Below are 17708 nucleotides of genomic sequence, written 5' to 3'. Positions count from 1 at the left end.
TCTGGGAAATGTTGAGTGAATGCGTGGGGAGTTTTGAATCAAGTGTGAGAGTAATGGTGGTTGGGGATTTCAATGCTAAAGTGGGTAAAAATGCTATGGAGGGAGTAGTAGGTAAATTTGGGGTGCCAGGGGTAAATGTAAATGGGGAGCCTTTAATTGAGCTATGTGTAGAAAGAAATTTGGTAATAAGTAATACATATTTTATGAAAAAGAGGATAAATAAATATACAAGGTATGATGTAGCACGTAATGAAAGTAGTTTGTTAGATTATGTATTGGTGGATAAAAGGTTGATGGGTAGGCTCCAGGATGTACATGTTTATAGAGGGGCAACTGATATGTCAGATCATTATTTAGTTGTAGCTACAGTTAGAGTAAGAGGTAGATGGGAAAAGAGGAATTTGGCAACAACAAGTAAGAGGGAGGTGAAAGTGTATAAACTAAGGGAGGAGGAAGTTCGGGCGAGATATAAGCGACTATTGGCAGAAAGGTGGGCTAGTGCAAAGATGAGTAGTGGGGGGGTTGAAGAGGGTTGGAATAGTTTTAAAAATGCAGTATTGGAATGTGGGGCAGAAGTTTGTGGTTATAGGAGGGTGGGGGCAGGAGGAAAGAGGAGTGATTGGTGGAATGATGAAGTAAAGGGTGTGATAAAAGAGAAAAAGGTAGCTTACGAGAGGTTTTTACAAAGCAGAAGTGTTATAAGAAGAGCAGAGTATATGGAGAGTAAAAGAAAGGTAAGGAGAGTGGTGAGAGAGTGCAAAAGGAGAGCAGATGAAAGAGTGGGAGAGGCACTGTCAAGAAATTTTAATGAAAATAAGAAAAAATTTTGGAGTGAGTTAAACAAGTTAAGAAAGCCTAGGGAAAGTATGGATTTGTCCGTTAAAAACAGAGTAGGGGAGTTAGTAGATGGGGAGAGGGAAGTATTAGATAGATGGCGAGAATATTTTGAGGAACTTTTAAATGTTGAGGAAGAAAGGGAGGCGGTAATTTCATGCACTGGCCAGGGAGGTATACCATCTTTTAGGAGTGAAGAAGAGCAGAATGTAAGTGTGGTGGAGGTACGTGAGGCATTACGTAGAATGAAAGGGGGTAAAGCAGCTGGAACTGATGGGATCATGACAGAAATGTTAAAAGCAGGGGGGGATATAGTGTTGGAGTGGTTGGTACTTTTGTTTAATAAATGTATGAAAGAGGGGAAGGTACCTAGGGATTGGCGGAGAGCATGTATAGTCCCTTTATATAAAGGGAAAGGGGACAAAAGAGATTGTAAAAATTATAGAGGAATAAGTTTACTGAGTATACCAGGAAAAGTATACGGTAGAGTTATAATTGAAAGAATTAGAGGTAAGACAGAATGTAGAATTGCGGATGAGCAAGGAGGCTTCAGAGTGGGTAGAGGATGTGTAGATCAAGTGTTTACATTGAAGCATATATGTGAACAGTATTTAGATAAAGGTAGGGAAGTTTTTATTGCATTTATGGATTTAGAAAAGGCATATGATAGAGTGGATAGAGGAGCAATGTGGCAGATGTTGCAAGTTTATGGAATAGGTGGTAAGTTACTAAATGCTGTAAAGAGCTTTTATGAGGATAGTGAGGCTCAGGTTAGGGTGTGTAGAAGAGAGGGAGAATACTTCCCGGTAAAAGTAGGTCTTAGACAGGGATGTGTAATGTCACCATGGTTGTTTAATATATTTATAGATGGGGGTTGTAAAAGAAGTAAATGCTAGGGTGTTTGGGAGAGGGGTGGGATTAAATTATGGGGAATAAAATTCAAAATGGGAATTGACACAGTTACTTTTTGCTGATGATACTGTGCTTATGGGAGATTCTAAAGAAAAATTGCAAAGGTTAGTGGATGAGTTTGAGAATGTGTGTAAAGGTAGAAAGTTGAAAGTGAACATAGAAAAGAGTAAGGTGATGAGGGTATCAAATGATTTAGATAAAGAAAAAATGGATATCAAATTGGGGAGGAGGAGTATGGAAGAAGTGAATGTTTTCAGATACTTGGGAGTTGACGTGTCGGCGGATGGATTTATGAAGGATGAGGTTAATCATAGAATTGATGAGGGAAAAAAGGTGAGTGGTGCGTTGAGGTATATGTGGAGTCAAAAAACGTTATCTATGGAGGCAAAAAGGGAATGTATGAAAGTATAGTAGTACCAACACTCTTATATGGATGTGAAGCTTGGGTGGTAAATGCAGCAGCGAGGAGACGGTTGGAGGCAGTGGAGATGTCCTGTCTAAGGGCAATGTATGGTGTAAATATTATGCAGAAAATTCGGAGTGTGGAAATTAGGAGAAGGTGTGGAGTTAATAAAAGCATTAGTCAGAGGGCACAAGAGGGGTTGTTGAGGTGGTTTGGTCATTTAGAGAGAATGGATCAAAGTAGAATGACATGGAAAGCATATAAATCTATAGGGGAAGGAAAGAGGGGTAGGGGTCGTCCTCGAAAGGGTTGGAAAGAGGGGGTAAAGGAGGTTTTGTGGGTGAGGGGCTTGGACTTCCAGCAAGCGTGCATGAGCGTGTTAGATAGGAGTGAATGGAGACGAATGATACTTGGGACCTGACGATCTGTTGGAGTGTGAGCAGGGTAATATTTAGTGAAGGGATTCAGGGAAACCGGTTATTTTCATATAGTCGGACTTGAGTCCTGGAAATGGGAAGTACAATGCCTGCACTTTAAAGGAGGGGTTTGGGATATTGGCAGTTTGGAGGGATATGTTGTGTATCTTTATACGTATATGCTTCTAAGCTGTTGTATTCTGAGCACCTCTGCAAAAGCAGTGATAATGTGTGAGTGTGGTGAAAGTGTTGAATGATGATGAAAGTATTTTCTTTTTGGGGATTTTCTTTCTTTTTTGGGTCACCCTGCCTTGGTGGGAGACGACCGACTTGTTGAAAAAAAAAAAAAAAAAAAAAAAAATATATATATATATATATATATATATATATATATATATATATATATATATATATATATAATTTTTTTTTTTTCTTCTACAAGCCGGACTTGAGTTCTGGAAATGGGACGTACAATGCCTGCAGTTTAAAGGAGGGGTTTAGGTATATTAGCAGTTCGGAGGGATATGTAGTGTAACTTTATACGTATATGCTTCTAAACTGTTGTGTTCTGAGCACCTCTGCAAAAATAGTGATTATGTGTGAGTGAGGTGAAAGTGATGAAAGTGATGAGGTGAAAGTGATGATGAAAGTATTTTCTTTTTTTGGGTCACCCTGCCACAGTGGGAGACGGCCGACTTGTTGAAAAAAAAAATTTATAGGTCCAAGCAATGTTTTAGATACCCTGGCATACACCTTGAAGCATGTTTTTATGAATGGCATCCCTATACTGTTGACAGCCCAGTGACTTTTGATAAATGCCCACTGCTCCAGCTAACCCTCTCTGTATTTGTTATCACTGTTACGCACAAACATGTCTTGTCTCTCTGTCTATTTATCTGTCTGTCTGTCTATCTGCCTGTCTATCTATCTGTCTATCTTTGCCTGGAATTTTTGGGTTATCCTAGGTAATTTACACTATGTATAACTGTACTTATGTGTGCATGTGAGAGAGACAGATAGACAGAGATGTAGACAGATACAGAGATATAGATAGAGAGACAGCCAAAGCCAGCCAGCCAGCTGGCCAGCCAACTAGCTGGCCAGCCTGCCAAATACATAAGAAAGAAAGAACACTGCAGTAGGCCTACTGGCCCATGCAAGGCAGGTCCGTGCCCTCCCCTCCCCCCGGCTTAGACCAATGACCCACCTAGTCGGGTCACATTCACTGAAGGAAGGAGCACGACATCAGACCTAGTAGCACAAGCTAGTCAGCTCCAACTCACACCCACCCACACTCACTCATGTAGTGCTTAGCGAACCCTCGCTGTATTTGTTATCACAGTTATAAACATGTCTGCCTGTCTATGTCTGCTTATCAGTCTTTCTGTCTGCCTGGAGTATATGTATATCAAACTCCTTGAAGAATGGTGTTATGACAACTGTTGACAGCCCAGTGACATTTGATAAGTGGGTGCTCGGGGAACCCTGGCTTTATTTGTTTTCACTGATACACGCAAACATGTTTGTCTGTCTATCTTTTCTTAAAATTTTTGGGTTATCCTAGGTAATTTACACTATGTACAATAATTCTACTTATGTGTGCATGGGAGACAGAGTTATAGATAAACAGAGATATAGATTGACAGAGATATAGACAGATAGAGATATAGACAGAGAGACAGCCAGAGACAGCCAAAGCAAGCCAGTCAGCCAGCCAGCCACCCTGCCGAATACATAAGAACATAAGAAAGAAGGAACACTGCAGGGGGCCTACTGGCCTATGCAAAGCAGGTCCATGTCACACTCCCTCCCCCAGCTTGGACCAATGACCCACCTAGTCAGGTCACATCCATTGAAGAAAGGAGCATGACGTCAGATCTAGTAGCACAAGCTAGCCAGGTCCAACTCACTTTCACCCACACTCACTCATGTATTTATCTAACCTGTTTTTACTTTCCTCTTAAAATGGGAGTGTTAATGCGATATGGCATCAGTGAATCCCTGGTGTTCGCCACACTATTTGCTCTAGCTGGTGCTCAGTTGAACTGGTGCTCTCACAAGGTACTAAATGCTCCCCAATTTTTTTAATACTGTGCACACTGAGTGCACAGATGCATTCTTTCATGTTTTGGTGACTCAAGCCTATTGTGCCAAATTTGAAGGAATGAAAAATAAAACGTTGATCTACGTTTGGAGTTCTACGCATGCAAACGTAAATCTATGTTTGGACAGTTTAAGGGTTAACACTCATTGCAACAGGGTTAAATCAGGGAATAAATGTAAAGTGAAAATTGTTAAGAGCACCCCCTACCACCAGTCAGTCTAAAATCGATCGTGCAAATAGTGGCCCTGACCAGGAATCAAATTTTTTTCTCATCAACGTTATAAAATGACATTAAATGAGGACTTACTATATTTCAATAGTTTGGACAACCTTGTTGCTGATGAAAAATTATGCCATTACTGTTTTACATAAGAACTAGTAGGAAAATAGAAGAAAATCCAAAGGGGTGTGTGTATATATATGCTTGTACATACATGCATGTGTAGTGTGACCTAAGTGTAAGTAGAAGTAGCAAGGCATATCTGAAACCCTGAATGTTTATGAGACAAAAAAGCCACCAGCAATCCTACCATCATGTAAAACAATTACAGATTTGCGTTTCACACGTGGCAGGACAGTAGTACCTCTCTAGATGGTTGCTGTCTAGCAATGTACTACCTAGGTGTTTTACATATATGCTTTGAAAATTTGCTTAGAATTTTTTTGTATTGGGTTTACCAGTATATTGCCAAAAAGAGTACTTTATTTAATCATGCAAAAATCCCAAAACAGTTTTTTTCATATACCAGCAAAAGCTGCTCTGAATTTTACCTAGTCACCAAAAGCAAGACTTTTTTTTTAACTAGCCTCACTCCCAACAACGTAGGGAGACCCAGAAAAGAGGACACTTCCACCATTTCATATTCAATTACTGTCATGGTAGAAGAATACTGATATCACAGTTCAGATGACCATCCATAATGCAGCCTCCTCATCCCTCCTTCAGAGTGAAGGGAATGTATGCAGTGTACAGTATGTTACAATTTACACTACATACAACATTATTCTTTCTCTAACTTGTGTAAATATTTTAAACATCTTTACTAACGTTGATTTGTCTTCCACAGACAGTGGGACTAGATGGTGGAGAATACAGAAACTTGGCTGGAGAATTCAACATGTTAGCCACCATCCCTCAAGAGCAGTGGGACATGTTGGCACTACTCATTCGCCAGAAAAATGAACAATCTAAGGAGAATAAAAAGAGCACCAGTTAGTTAAGCTCTTGACTGCATCAAGGGAATTCAATATTTATAGTTTTTTAAATAAATTTATGCTCTACTGTGCCTTACTTGTTAGCTTCTTCTAGGTAATCATTTTAGTCCCCTTCCCTTAACATCCATATATGATAGACCCTCATATTGATAAATAGACACAAGTGCAACTCTTGGGTATCTTTATTAAGGAAACGTTTCACCACACAGTGGCTTCATCAGTCCATTCGCCACTGTGTGGCGAAACGTTTCCTTAATAAAGATACCCAAGAGTTGCACTTGTGTCTATTTATCAACGTGTCGGTTCTGTGAACCATTCATCTAGACCCTCATATTACAAAGCAGTTACGTTCCTGAAAAATGCCGTGTTAGATAAATCTGTGTTATATAAACTGAAGAACTTATGGGGAAAATAGGGTTACATTCCTGGGACCCCCTTCCCCCCCAAGTAAAAAGCCATACAAGTGGAGATGCATGGTGTGGCTCTACTGGGCTGAGGTGGATGGTTGTTGGTTGTCAGCAGAAGTGGATGGTTGAGGTTCTGGTACTAAAGTTGTTGATTTTATTAGAATGTGCATAAATTCTGTAATGGATCTCTGGCTTCTTTTACCCTGTAGTACATTATACATTATTCCAGAAGCTTGGTACTGCCAAGTTGGAGTCCATTGATACAACTAGTTTTTTCATCACTTTTCTTGTGTAGTTACACTTGAATGACTTAATAACTCCCCAATCCAGTGGTTGTATCAAAGATGTTGTATTTGGAGGTAAAAATACAACATGTACATGTGGGGTCACATTGAGCTTCTGGATGAGTATGGGAATGATTAAGAATGAAGAGAGCCTTGAATGCAAGGTTCTTCATGTGCAGGTAAAACTTGACTTCAGTCAATAAATATTTCCTGTCATCCATGCTGACTGGTTTGACCTCCAAATTACTGGTAAGGTGTTTTTATCTACACCTTTCAAAGCACGAGGATTCTTAGAGTGGTAAATAACCATGGGCTTACACTTGAAATCACCCGATGCATTACTGCAAAGGAGCAAGGTGAAGCAATCCTTTGTTGCCTTGAAGCCTGGTGCATCCTTGCTAAGACAGTGGTCTCACTGACAGCCAGGTGGCAGCCTCAGCTAGGGAAATATCCTGTGAGCGACACTCCAAATTTTTTCCCCTCCTGCAAACCAAACTGTGATGTTAAGTTACTTTTACGAAGCATTGTATAAAATTGTGCCTCAATTTTTCAGTAGTGTAATAACCAAAATGTGCCAAATAAATCTGTGTAAAATGAGGGTCTATTGTACAAAGTTTATCTGGTATGGTTTACTTTTTTAGATGACCTGGGAACAGCATTGAAGCATTGGTAGTTTTTATCGAGATAAATGTTTAAATTTGTTCTTTCTGCTGTTGGAGTATGAGCAAGATAACATTTATGAAGGGATTGAGGGAAACCAGTTAGCCAGAGTTGAGTCCTGGAGGTGGGAAGTACAGTGCCTTCAAACTGCAATATCACCTCTCCTGGAGGAGGATGGGCATATGAGCTGTAATGTCAGCACACCTCATTCAAGACAATGATAGAGTGAATGATGGTGAAAAAAGGGTTTTAGTTACTTTGAAGCAGTTTGCTGGTTGATCAGGCATAGTGTGACATAATTACATTAGCTATGGTGGAAGGCTTATTGCCACTCTTTCAACAGTGTTAAGTTAGTGCCTTTGTGTACTGACTAACATGTTGCTCACTTACCAGCAAATATATAACACACTTCCTAGTATCAGGTGATATATATAGTCTTAGTTTGTAACTACAACATTGTATAGAACGTGTAACTAAGATTTCTCTATACAAGAGTGACCCGTGCTATGTTAAGTAACTATTAGGGAAATGTTTCACCTACCAGGGACGTCATTAACCATTATTACTCTTGATTTAACTAGTTTAACCCTTTGACTGTTTTGTTCATATATATACGTCTTACGCGCCACTGTTTCGGACATATTAATACGAGTAAATTCTAGCAGCTTCAAATCAAGCAGGAGAAAGCTGATAGGCCCACATGTGAGAGAATGGGTCTGTGTGGTCAGTGTGCACTACATAAAAAAGTCCTGCAGCACGCAGTGCATAATGAGAAAAAAACTGACCTTTTTTTTGGATTAAAACACCTACTTTGAGGTGCATTTTCGTATAGTATTTATCGTTGTACGTATTCTCGTTTTCATGGTCTCACATGATAAAATAGAAAATATATTACAGAAACAGAGATGATTTTGTTTAGTGTCACGATGAAAACGACCTTGAAATTGAGCACAAAGTAGCGGAAATGTTTGATTTTTACCAATGTTCAAGAGTAAGCAAATTACACCACACGTCCAATACACGTCAACTGGGGAGTATAATATTCTTTCACTAGTGCACTGATATTATTTATACCATTTTTACAATAATGCATTAGTCTGCATAACAGTAAATTTTGTATTTTTTGTATGAATAAAAAATCAAAATAGAAAGCAATAGTAATATAAGAGGGGCCTAGAGACATGACTGATGAACAGAGGATATGTTATTTTAGTGCCAAGAATGTCTACATTGTTTATTCTGGACCCTATTTTGAAATTGGCATCTTTTTTTAATTTGCACAAAATTGGCCAAATTGCCAATTTCTGACCACTTTATTGGGTAGTTCAGATCGGTAAATGGGCGGTTTCTTGTACTCAGCTGATAGAAAAAATGGAGTTCTAAAGAAATAGCTATGAGTTTGGTCAACTGGAACAATGGATTTGGCCAAAAACAGGGCTCAAAGTCGGCAAAATCGCTGATACGTATATGTCACCAAGACTGCTAACTTCGCGGGAGTGTAATTCCATGAGTTTTCGACCAAATTTCGTACTTTTGGTGTCATTACCATCAGGAAAAGATTCTCTATCATTTCATAAGAAATTTTTTTTTTTTTTTCCAAAAATTTTGCGACATAGAATGACAGTTTCAGAAAGGGGCTTGCGACAGTCAAAGGGTTAAAGCTGCATCTGGAGGTATATAATTTTTTTTGTACTTTGCTGTGAATGATGGTGAAAGTTTCCATTTCCAAGTCACCATGCCATGGTGGGAGATGGCCAGGGTGTTAACCCTTTGACTGTTTCGGTCATATATGTACGTCTTACGAGCCACCGTGTTTGACGTATACATACTCGTAAATTCTAGCAGCTTCAAATCAAGCAGGAGAAAGCTGGTAGTCCCACATGTGAGAGAATGGGTCTGTATGGTCAGTGTGTACCATATAAAAAAAATCCTGCAGCACGCAGGGCATAATGAGAAAAAAAAAAACTGCTCCTTTTTTTTTTTTTAATTAAAATGCCGAATTTGTGGTCCATTTCCATAAGTATTTATGGATGTATTCTCGTTTTCTTGGTCTCATTTGATAGAATGGAAAATGTATTATAGAAATAGAGGTGATTTTGATTGGTTTTACTATGAAAAGAACCTTGAAATGGAGCTCAAAGTAGGGGAAATGATTGATTTTTGCCGATGTTCAAAGTAAACAAATGATGTCATTTTCCAATAAATGTCCAAGTAACCATTCTAATATTCAGTCATGAATGATTGGCATTATTTATACAATTATTACAATATTGCAGTAGTCTGCATAACAGTAAATCTTCTATTTTTTGTTTGAATAAAAATTCAAAATAGAAAGCAAGAATAATATCAGAGGGGCCTGGAGACGTGACTGATGAACAAAGAAAATGTTATTTTAGAGCCAGGAATGTCTGCATTGTTCATTCTGGACCCTATTTTGAAATTGTCATATTTTTTAATTTTCGTGAAATTGGCCAAATTGCAAATTTCTGACCACGTTATTGGGTAGTTAAAATAGGTAAATGGGTAGTTTCTTGTACTCAATTGATAGAAAAAATGGAGTTCTAAAGAAATAGCTATGAGTTTGGTTGACTGGAACAGTGGAATTAGCCGAAAATAGGGCTCAAAGTGGGCGAAATCATCAATTCGTAAATATCGGTGAGATCGCTAACCTCGCGAGAACGTAATTCCATCAGTTTTCCATCAAATTTCGTTGTTTTGGTGTCATTACAATCGGGAAAAGATTTTCTATCATTTCACAAGATTTTTTTTTTTTTTTTTTTGCGACATCAGGAAACGCCTCAGGATTTGGGGTTGCGACAGTCAAGGGGTTAAAAAGAAAAAACTTATTTTTTAATACTTTAAATTTATTCTGGCAAATATCGACCCTACCTTTTTATAATAGTATTAAGACTTTTCATGCAATGAAATTTTTACCATTATAGTACTCTTCAGATAATTACAATTACAGTGGAACCTTGTTTTTTGGCCATAATCTGTTGTAGAAGGTCAGCCCTAAATTCGAAACAGCCTAAATTCGAAGCCATATTTCCCATAAGAATTAATGTAAATACAATTAATCCGTTCCAGACACCCAAAAATATTAACAAAAAATACATTGTTTACAGATTAATTATAGTTTTACATACACAAAACAATGAGAACTAAATAAATAAATGAACATTTAAATCACTATTACATATCTTTGTTGAAGACTTGTTGGCTTATGGAAGACAGGGGAGGGAGAGAGAGGGAAGACTGATTATTTTTTGGAAGGGGAATCCCCCTCCATGAAGACTTCAGGTATCAAAGCCCTCTCTGGGGCTTTGGTAAGCCTGTCTTTCATAGGCTTGTGTCCTGGCAGTGGCTTTTCCTTCGGCATGATGTAGGTCCTCTTTGGCATTTTTTTCTGAGAAAATCGCGTTTGTTTCTGCGTTTTTCTTACTGCACTAGTGAGCTAGTATAGTTAGCCTCTCCAAAACTTCATTTTCTCTTATACCTCAGAAGGGAAAGCATGGTAAGCTATGGTCAGAGGGATAATTTCTTTACCTCGGGAGTGATGGCGACCGCTCGCCATATAATGACATATTTTATTCATTCTAGAGTACGTACAAATATACCATGTTTCTATGTTGCTTATATTGTTTATTGTCATATTAGATCAGTTACGATAAATAAGCTGTAGAGTTGATATTAGCATAATATTGAATAATATTCTGTCGCCTGAATAATATTGAATAATATTCTGTTGAGATCCGCATGCAACTGCCTTGACTTTTCACAAATGATCGTCTCTGAAACACTATCTCCTACTCCAGCACCTGCACACCACTTTCATATTTTTCACTAGATTCTTTCTTAAATTCCATAGTTTTTCTCACTTTCTTTACCAAAGGGCTGGCACTCTGAACTTTCTTTGGACCCATTGGTGTCTTATTTACACAGTCGGACTTAATAAAGGATCACAAAAACCAATGGATTTTAAGGAAATGTTTGGATGAATGTGAGGAGCATATGCTCACTCACCGACAGACATAAGGAAACTGACTCACCAAAGCACGGTATCCCGGTGGGAGAAGCATCTAATATGGCCGACTTACGAGGCACCGACTGAAATACGGAGCAAAATTTCTGCCCAAAAACTGGCCTACATACGTATCGGCCAATAAAGCAGCCAAAAAAGCGAGGTTCCACTGTATTTAATAATGGTATCGTTATTGATAAAGCTTACCAATACTCTGTTTAACCCTTTGATTGTCACAACCCCAAATCCTTAAGTCTCTCTCTGTGTCGCAAAATATTCCAAAAAATAAAATTATTTTTTCTTATGAAATGATAGAGAATCTTTTCCCGATGGTAATGACACAAAAAGTATGAAATTTGATGGAAAACTTATGGAATTACACTCGTGAAGTTAGAGATCTTGGCGATTTCGCCCACTTTGAGCCCTATTTTCAGTCAATTCCATTGTTCCAGTTGACCAAACTCATAGCTTTTTCTTTAGAACTCCATTTGTTCTATTAATTGAGTACAAGAAACTGCCCATTTATTGATTTCAACTACCCAATAAAATGGTCAGAAATTAGCAATTTTGCCAATTTCACACAAATTAAAAAAGATGCCAATTTCAAAATAGGGTCCAGAATGAACAATGCAGACATTCCTGGTACTAAAATAAATTTTTTTCTGTTCATTAGTCACATCTCCAGGCCCCTCTTATATTACTCTTGCTTTCTGTTTTAAATTTTTATTCACACAAAAAATAGAAGATTTACTGTTATGCAGACTACTATATTGTTGTAATAATTGTGTATTAGAATACGTATTAGAAGGGCTAATTGAACATTGGCAAAAATTGAACATTTCAACTACTTTGAACTCAATTTCAAGTTTTTTTTTTCATCATGAAATCCAGCAAAATCATCTCCATTTCTGTAAAATGTCTTCCATTCTATCACATGAGACCAAGAAAGCAAGAATACAATCATAAATACTATATGAAAATGCACCTCAAAGTCAGCGTTTTGATCCAAAAACACGGTCAAGTTTTTTTTCTCATGCACTGTGTGTTGCAGGTTTTTTTTTATATGGTGCACACTGACCACACAGACCCATTCTCTCACACGTGGGCCTACCAGCTTTTTCCCGCTTGATTTGAAGCCGCTAGAATTTTTTCGTATTAATATGTCAAAAACACTGGCTCGTAAGACGTATTTATACGACCAAGACTGTCAAAGGGTTAAAATCACTGTTGGCTTTATACAGATCCTCCCCGATTTACATCTGTCTGCACATACGACCAAAAAAATACAATATAAATTAGAAATTCTTTTATCTGTGAAGCCTATGAATGATACCCAAAAGCAGACAACATCAATTTGTGAGTAATGAAACTTAAGGTAATAAAACGGGTTGGTAAAAAACATAATCGTGACAGAAATTTATTAGGCTAAAAGAGTGCTGTATAGGTATATGACTTGTACATGCCATGCTGATGTAATTCGCACATCCCTAAATTTTGGAACGAAACTCAAATGTAAGTCTGGAAGGATCTGTACAGTAAAACCTCTCATTAATGTACTAATAGAGGTGAGGTAGTGTATGAAAAAAACCATTGTCAGCAACTCCAGAATTATGAAATAAACATTTTATGATCGTCCAGTTGTCTTCTGAAGTAGTGGATGTGGTTTGCTGATGCAGACAACCGGACACTAAGAATTTGGGTATTGTAACTTGTAGTACTATGTACAGTGCTGTACTCTATATAGTACTCTTTTGTAATTTACAGTAATTTTACCTACTTGTTCGTGATGGAGAGATGAGGTGTACACTGTTGTGATCAACATTGGTGAGTCAGAACAACTTATTGCGAGTCAGTAAAACTGTAAGTCTCTCTTAATGAAAATAATGTAGATGGCTGAGAAGATGTAGATGGCTGAGGAGATGTAGATGGCTGAGGAGATGTAGATGGCTGAGAAGATGTAGATGGCTGAGAAGATGTAGATGGCTGAGAAGATTTAGATGGCTGAGAAGATGTAGATGGCTGAGGTGTAGATGGCTGAGAAGATTTAGATGGCTGAAAAGACATAGATGACCGAGAGCCACACATATATCACTTATCGCTGCCTCTTGCTTTAGATAACATTGTTAATTTCACTTTATTTAATATGTTAATAAAGTCGCATTAAACACTGCTGTAAATCCAGGAAAAAATAGAGACTGAATGATGAGTGTGTATGTGAGTGAACACAAAAAATAAACTGGTGCAGGTGACCTATGGCTCAGGGAACAATGAAAACAGACAGGTTCTGGGAATGGCTGGTTTGGCCAGTACTGGACAAATGTCAGAGTTAGCAGACTTGACCTGATACTTCAGAAACAACTGGACAGTATTGCTACAGACAGAATGCGAAATTATGGATTTTTGTCTGCTTTGTCTGATAATAATTGGAGCATTTGTTGGGCCAATTTTTTTTTGTCCAAAATTTCCGAAATCTGTTCATGAGAGGTTCATCAGTGAGAGGTTTTACCTTATGAAGATTTGTAAAACTATAAATGGTAAATCATTTCTTTTAATAAATGTCTTGATTATGCATTTGTCTTATTACCACAATTTGTCAGCATAAACTTGAAAGTACGTACATATTTGTACTTTTATAATAGTGTATTTCACGTTGTTTTCTCCCTATTCCTGCCTATTATTACTGGAAGCACAACATAAGATAAATCTTACTCATCCTTATCGTTAATTCTATTTTGCTGCACCTTAGTTCATGAATATGACTATTGAATGAGAGCTTATCTCTGATGCTCAGTAATAACCCACATGGAAACAAATTCGGAAGATAATTAATTAATCGAAGAGGATCACAGAAAAGGATTGAAATATAGTGGAACCTCTACTTATAAGTTTAATCCATTCCGTAACCTTGCTCGCATCTGGATTTGCTCTTTTGCAGTCAATTTTCCTCATTTAAATTAATTGAAATGGAATTAATCCGTACCAATGGAATTTCAGGCACTACAAAATGCTTCAATAATTTCCCTAATATCAACTCTACAGCTTATTTATCTATCAGAATTCATCTAATATGACATAATAAACAATATTAATAACATGATGTATAAACTAGCAGAGGCGTTGCTAGAGTTGGTGTCACCCGGAACGGAATCTCTGGTGTATAGTCCTTGTGGCTTAGCGCTTCTTTTTTGATTATAATAATAATGGTGTCACCCGGGACAGCATCTTTGGTGTCACCCCCATGAAATTCGAGGGTGGAGGGGTGTAAACTCGAGTTATGTCACTACTGCATGACCAGTGACAAATGTTTAGCAATGAGAACGTTTAAGGGCCATAAACTGAACAGGAAAATACTTATCAACTTTTTTAATGATAAATAATCGTAGTAATATTGAGGAAATATAAACTCAAATACCACTTTGAATACAGGTAACAGATCCTACATTTATTCATCTTCAACAATGCCAAAACAAAAAAAATAAAAAATGAAAAATAAAGAAAAACATTGCAATATCAGAGAAACGCTAGTTCCGATTTGACCTTGAGTACAGGTACCATCACAATGAATCTGATCTTACATTTCCTTGCCTTCAATTATGCAAAATCGTCTATCACATCATCAAAATCAATGATTTTCTCTATATAGGCTTATTTGTACCTTATTAATATATAATAGGCTATATAGAAACGAAGGATTCTTCTCTTATGTTGGTGCAGCACTGTTTTGGGCATTAGTGTCACCTTCTTTAGAGGCTCAATGGTGTCACTCCCTAAATGGTGTCACCCGGGGCCGCCTCTTCCCCTCACCCCCTCCTTACGACGCCCCTGTACACTAGAATGAATAAAATGCATGTCATTACATATACGGCTGGTGGTGGTGACAGCGGCCATTGTTGTTGTTACCAAGGTACAACAAGGTTGTTTTCAAGGTACAAGGTCTGCCACTGCTGCTTCATGTTGTCTGCCACTGCTACCTCATGATATCTGCTCCCACTTTTGCTAGCATGTTGAGGAGCTTTCCAATATGTGAAGGTTGAGGGGCAGTGCCAATTGTTTACTCTTGAACATTACCGAAGAATCGAACATTTCTGCTACATTGCCCAAGTTTCAATACAATAGTCCAGGCGTCAAGGAACCTCCCTTGAAGCCTGCTCGCATCTGGAAATTTCGCTCGCATCTGAAAGCAAAAAAGACCGAGCGACTGCTCGTATCTGGAAAAACTCGCACATGGATGCACTCGTAAGTAGAGGTTCCACTGTATACAGATCAGTTAATCATCTGAGTTTCTGTCAGATCAATTAATCTTCTGAGTTTCTGTCTCCATGTGGGTTAATATTGAGCAGTGACAAGTGTTTATTACACTTTAGTTATCCTCTTCTCTGATCTTGATAACAGTTTACTGAAGCACTGCAGATATTGTGCAGCTAGCTAAACAAAAGCTATCTTCAGCAACACCAAGAACACTGGCTTTTAAGCTAAACACTATGATGACATCAATGCACTAAATCAGGGATTCTCAACATTTCCTCCATCATGAACCCCCTCGGCTTGATGTATTTCTCCATTCCACACAAAAAATTATCGCCATCCTCAAGGGAGAGAAAAACAAGGTCAGGAAAAAATAAATTATTCAGGTTTTGCACCAAAATACCACACACATATATACCCCTTGCCATGTAATTTTTTACCCCCAGGGGTAAATTTACCCCTGGTTGAGAATCACTGTACTAAATGCAAAGGTAAGTTTTATTATTGTGATGAATGGTTTGAAAAACTGACAAGTTGAAGATTGAGACACTTATGCAACATATGGTGATCTTTATTCAGGAAACGTTTGTGTGGCGAAACGTTTCCTGAATAAAGATTCTCATATGGTGTGGCAAAACGTTTCCTGAGTAAAGATTCCCATGTGTTGCATAAGTGTCTCAATCTTCAAGTTTTATTATTCCTGCTGTATAGCCCTTGTGGCTTAGTGCTTCTTTTTGATTATAATAATAATTTATTATTCCTGTGTACAGAAAACTATCTAAAAAACAAAACTCAAGAGATTTATAACTTACCTGAGTACACAGTTATGGACAACTTCAGATCTAATCAAAAGGGACTTGGAACTTTTATCTACTTCACTAAGGAGCTAAGAGGTATTTAACTCAACATGTATCAGAGAGAAATTGGGAAAATACATGTTTGTGCAATTTGCAATTGAAGCTCCCACTTACGATAGGAACTGTCTGCAGATCACATACCAACTCTAATAACAAACAAGTAGTCATAATGGTAGAATTACCAACAACATATTAGGTAAAAGGACACTTGTACAACTAATGGGACATTTTATTGTGGAAATGTTTCAATGTTTCACTCTCCATGAGCTTTGTCAAGTAGTTACAAATAATACATGGACACACAGGATATATATATAGGTATTAGAGTTAGATGGTAGGATTGCTGGTGTCTTTTGTCTGTCTCATAAACATGCAAGATTTCAGGTACATCTTGCTACTACTACTTACACTTAGGTCACACTACACATACATGTTTTTTTTTTTTTTTTTTCAACAAGTCGGCCGTCTCCCACCGAGGCAGGGTGACCCAAAAAAGAAAGAAAATCCCCAAAAAGAAAATACTTTCATCATCATTCAACACTTTCACCACACTCGCACATTATCACTGTTTTTGCAGAGGTGCTCAGAATACAACAGTCTAGAAGCATACACATAAAGATACACAACATATCCCTCCAAACTGCCAATATCCCAAACCCCTCCTTTAAAGTGCAGGCATTGTACTTCCCATTTCCAGGACTCAAGTCCGACTATATGAAAATAACCGGTTTCCCTGAATCCCTTCACTAAATATTACCCTGCTCACACTCCAACAGATCGTCAGGTCCCAAGTACCATTCGTCTCCATTCACTCCTATCTAACACGCTCACGCACGCTTGCTGGAAGTCCAAGCCCCTTACCCACAAAACCTCCTTTACCCCCTCTCTCCAACCCTTTCGAGGACGACCCCTACCCCGCCTTCCTTCCCCTATAGATTTATATGCTTTCCATGTCATTCTACTTTGATCCATTCTCTCTAAATGACCAAACCACCTCAACAACCCCTCTTCTGCCCTCTGACTAATACTTTTATTAACTCCACACCTTCTCCTAATTTCCACACTCCGAATTTTCTGCATAATATTTACACCACACATTGCCCTTAAACAGGACATCTCCACTGCCTCCAACCGTCTCCTCGCTGCTGCATTTACCACCCAAGCTTCACACCCATATAAGAGTGTTGGTACTACAAGCATATATATACACACACCCCTCTGGGTTTTCTTCTATTTTCTTTCTAGTTCTTGTTCTTGTTTATTTCCTCTTACCTCCATGGGGAAGTAGAACAGAAATCTTCCTCCGTAAGCCATGCGTGTTGTAAGAGGCGACTAAAATGCCGGGAGCAA

At 38.2% G+C, this 17708-nt stretch overlaps 1 protein-coding gene across 4 annotated transcripts in view; it reads left to right on the top strand.

Annotated features, from left to right (window-relative positions):
• LOC128705316 (2,4-dienoyl-CoA reductase [(3E)-enoyl-CoA-producing], mitochondrial) overlaps positions 1 to 13823 on the top strand; it is a 145485-nt gene extending 131662 nt beyond the window's left edge. For 3 of the 4 annotated variants that reach the window (XM_053800532.2, XM_053800542.2, XM_053800537.2), the window contains exon 8: positions 5737 to 5874. Coding sequence is in view for 1 of the 4 variants with exons in the window: in XM_070092150.1 (XP_069948251.1) it covers positions 5737 to 5886 (150 nt within the window). In the remaining 3 variants the exon portion in view is untranslated. Of the gene's footprint in view, positions 1 to 5736 lie in introns of all 4 variants that reach the window. The other variant, XM_070092150.1, reaches the window with a different exon arrangement.
• Positions 13824 to 17708: the final 3885 nt, after the last annotated feature.

Source organism: Cherax quadricarinatus, chromosome 3, assembly GCF_038502225.1.
Source record: "Cherax quadricarinatus isolate ZL_2023a chromosome 3, ASM3850222v1, whole genome shotgun sequence".
NCBI classification, from domain to species: Eukaryota; Metazoa; Arthropoda; class Malacostraca; order Decapoda; family Parastacidae; genus Cherax; species Cherax quadricarinatus.
Note: the sequence above shows the minus strand (reverse complement) of the source record. Positions and strands in the feature narration are given on the sequence as shown.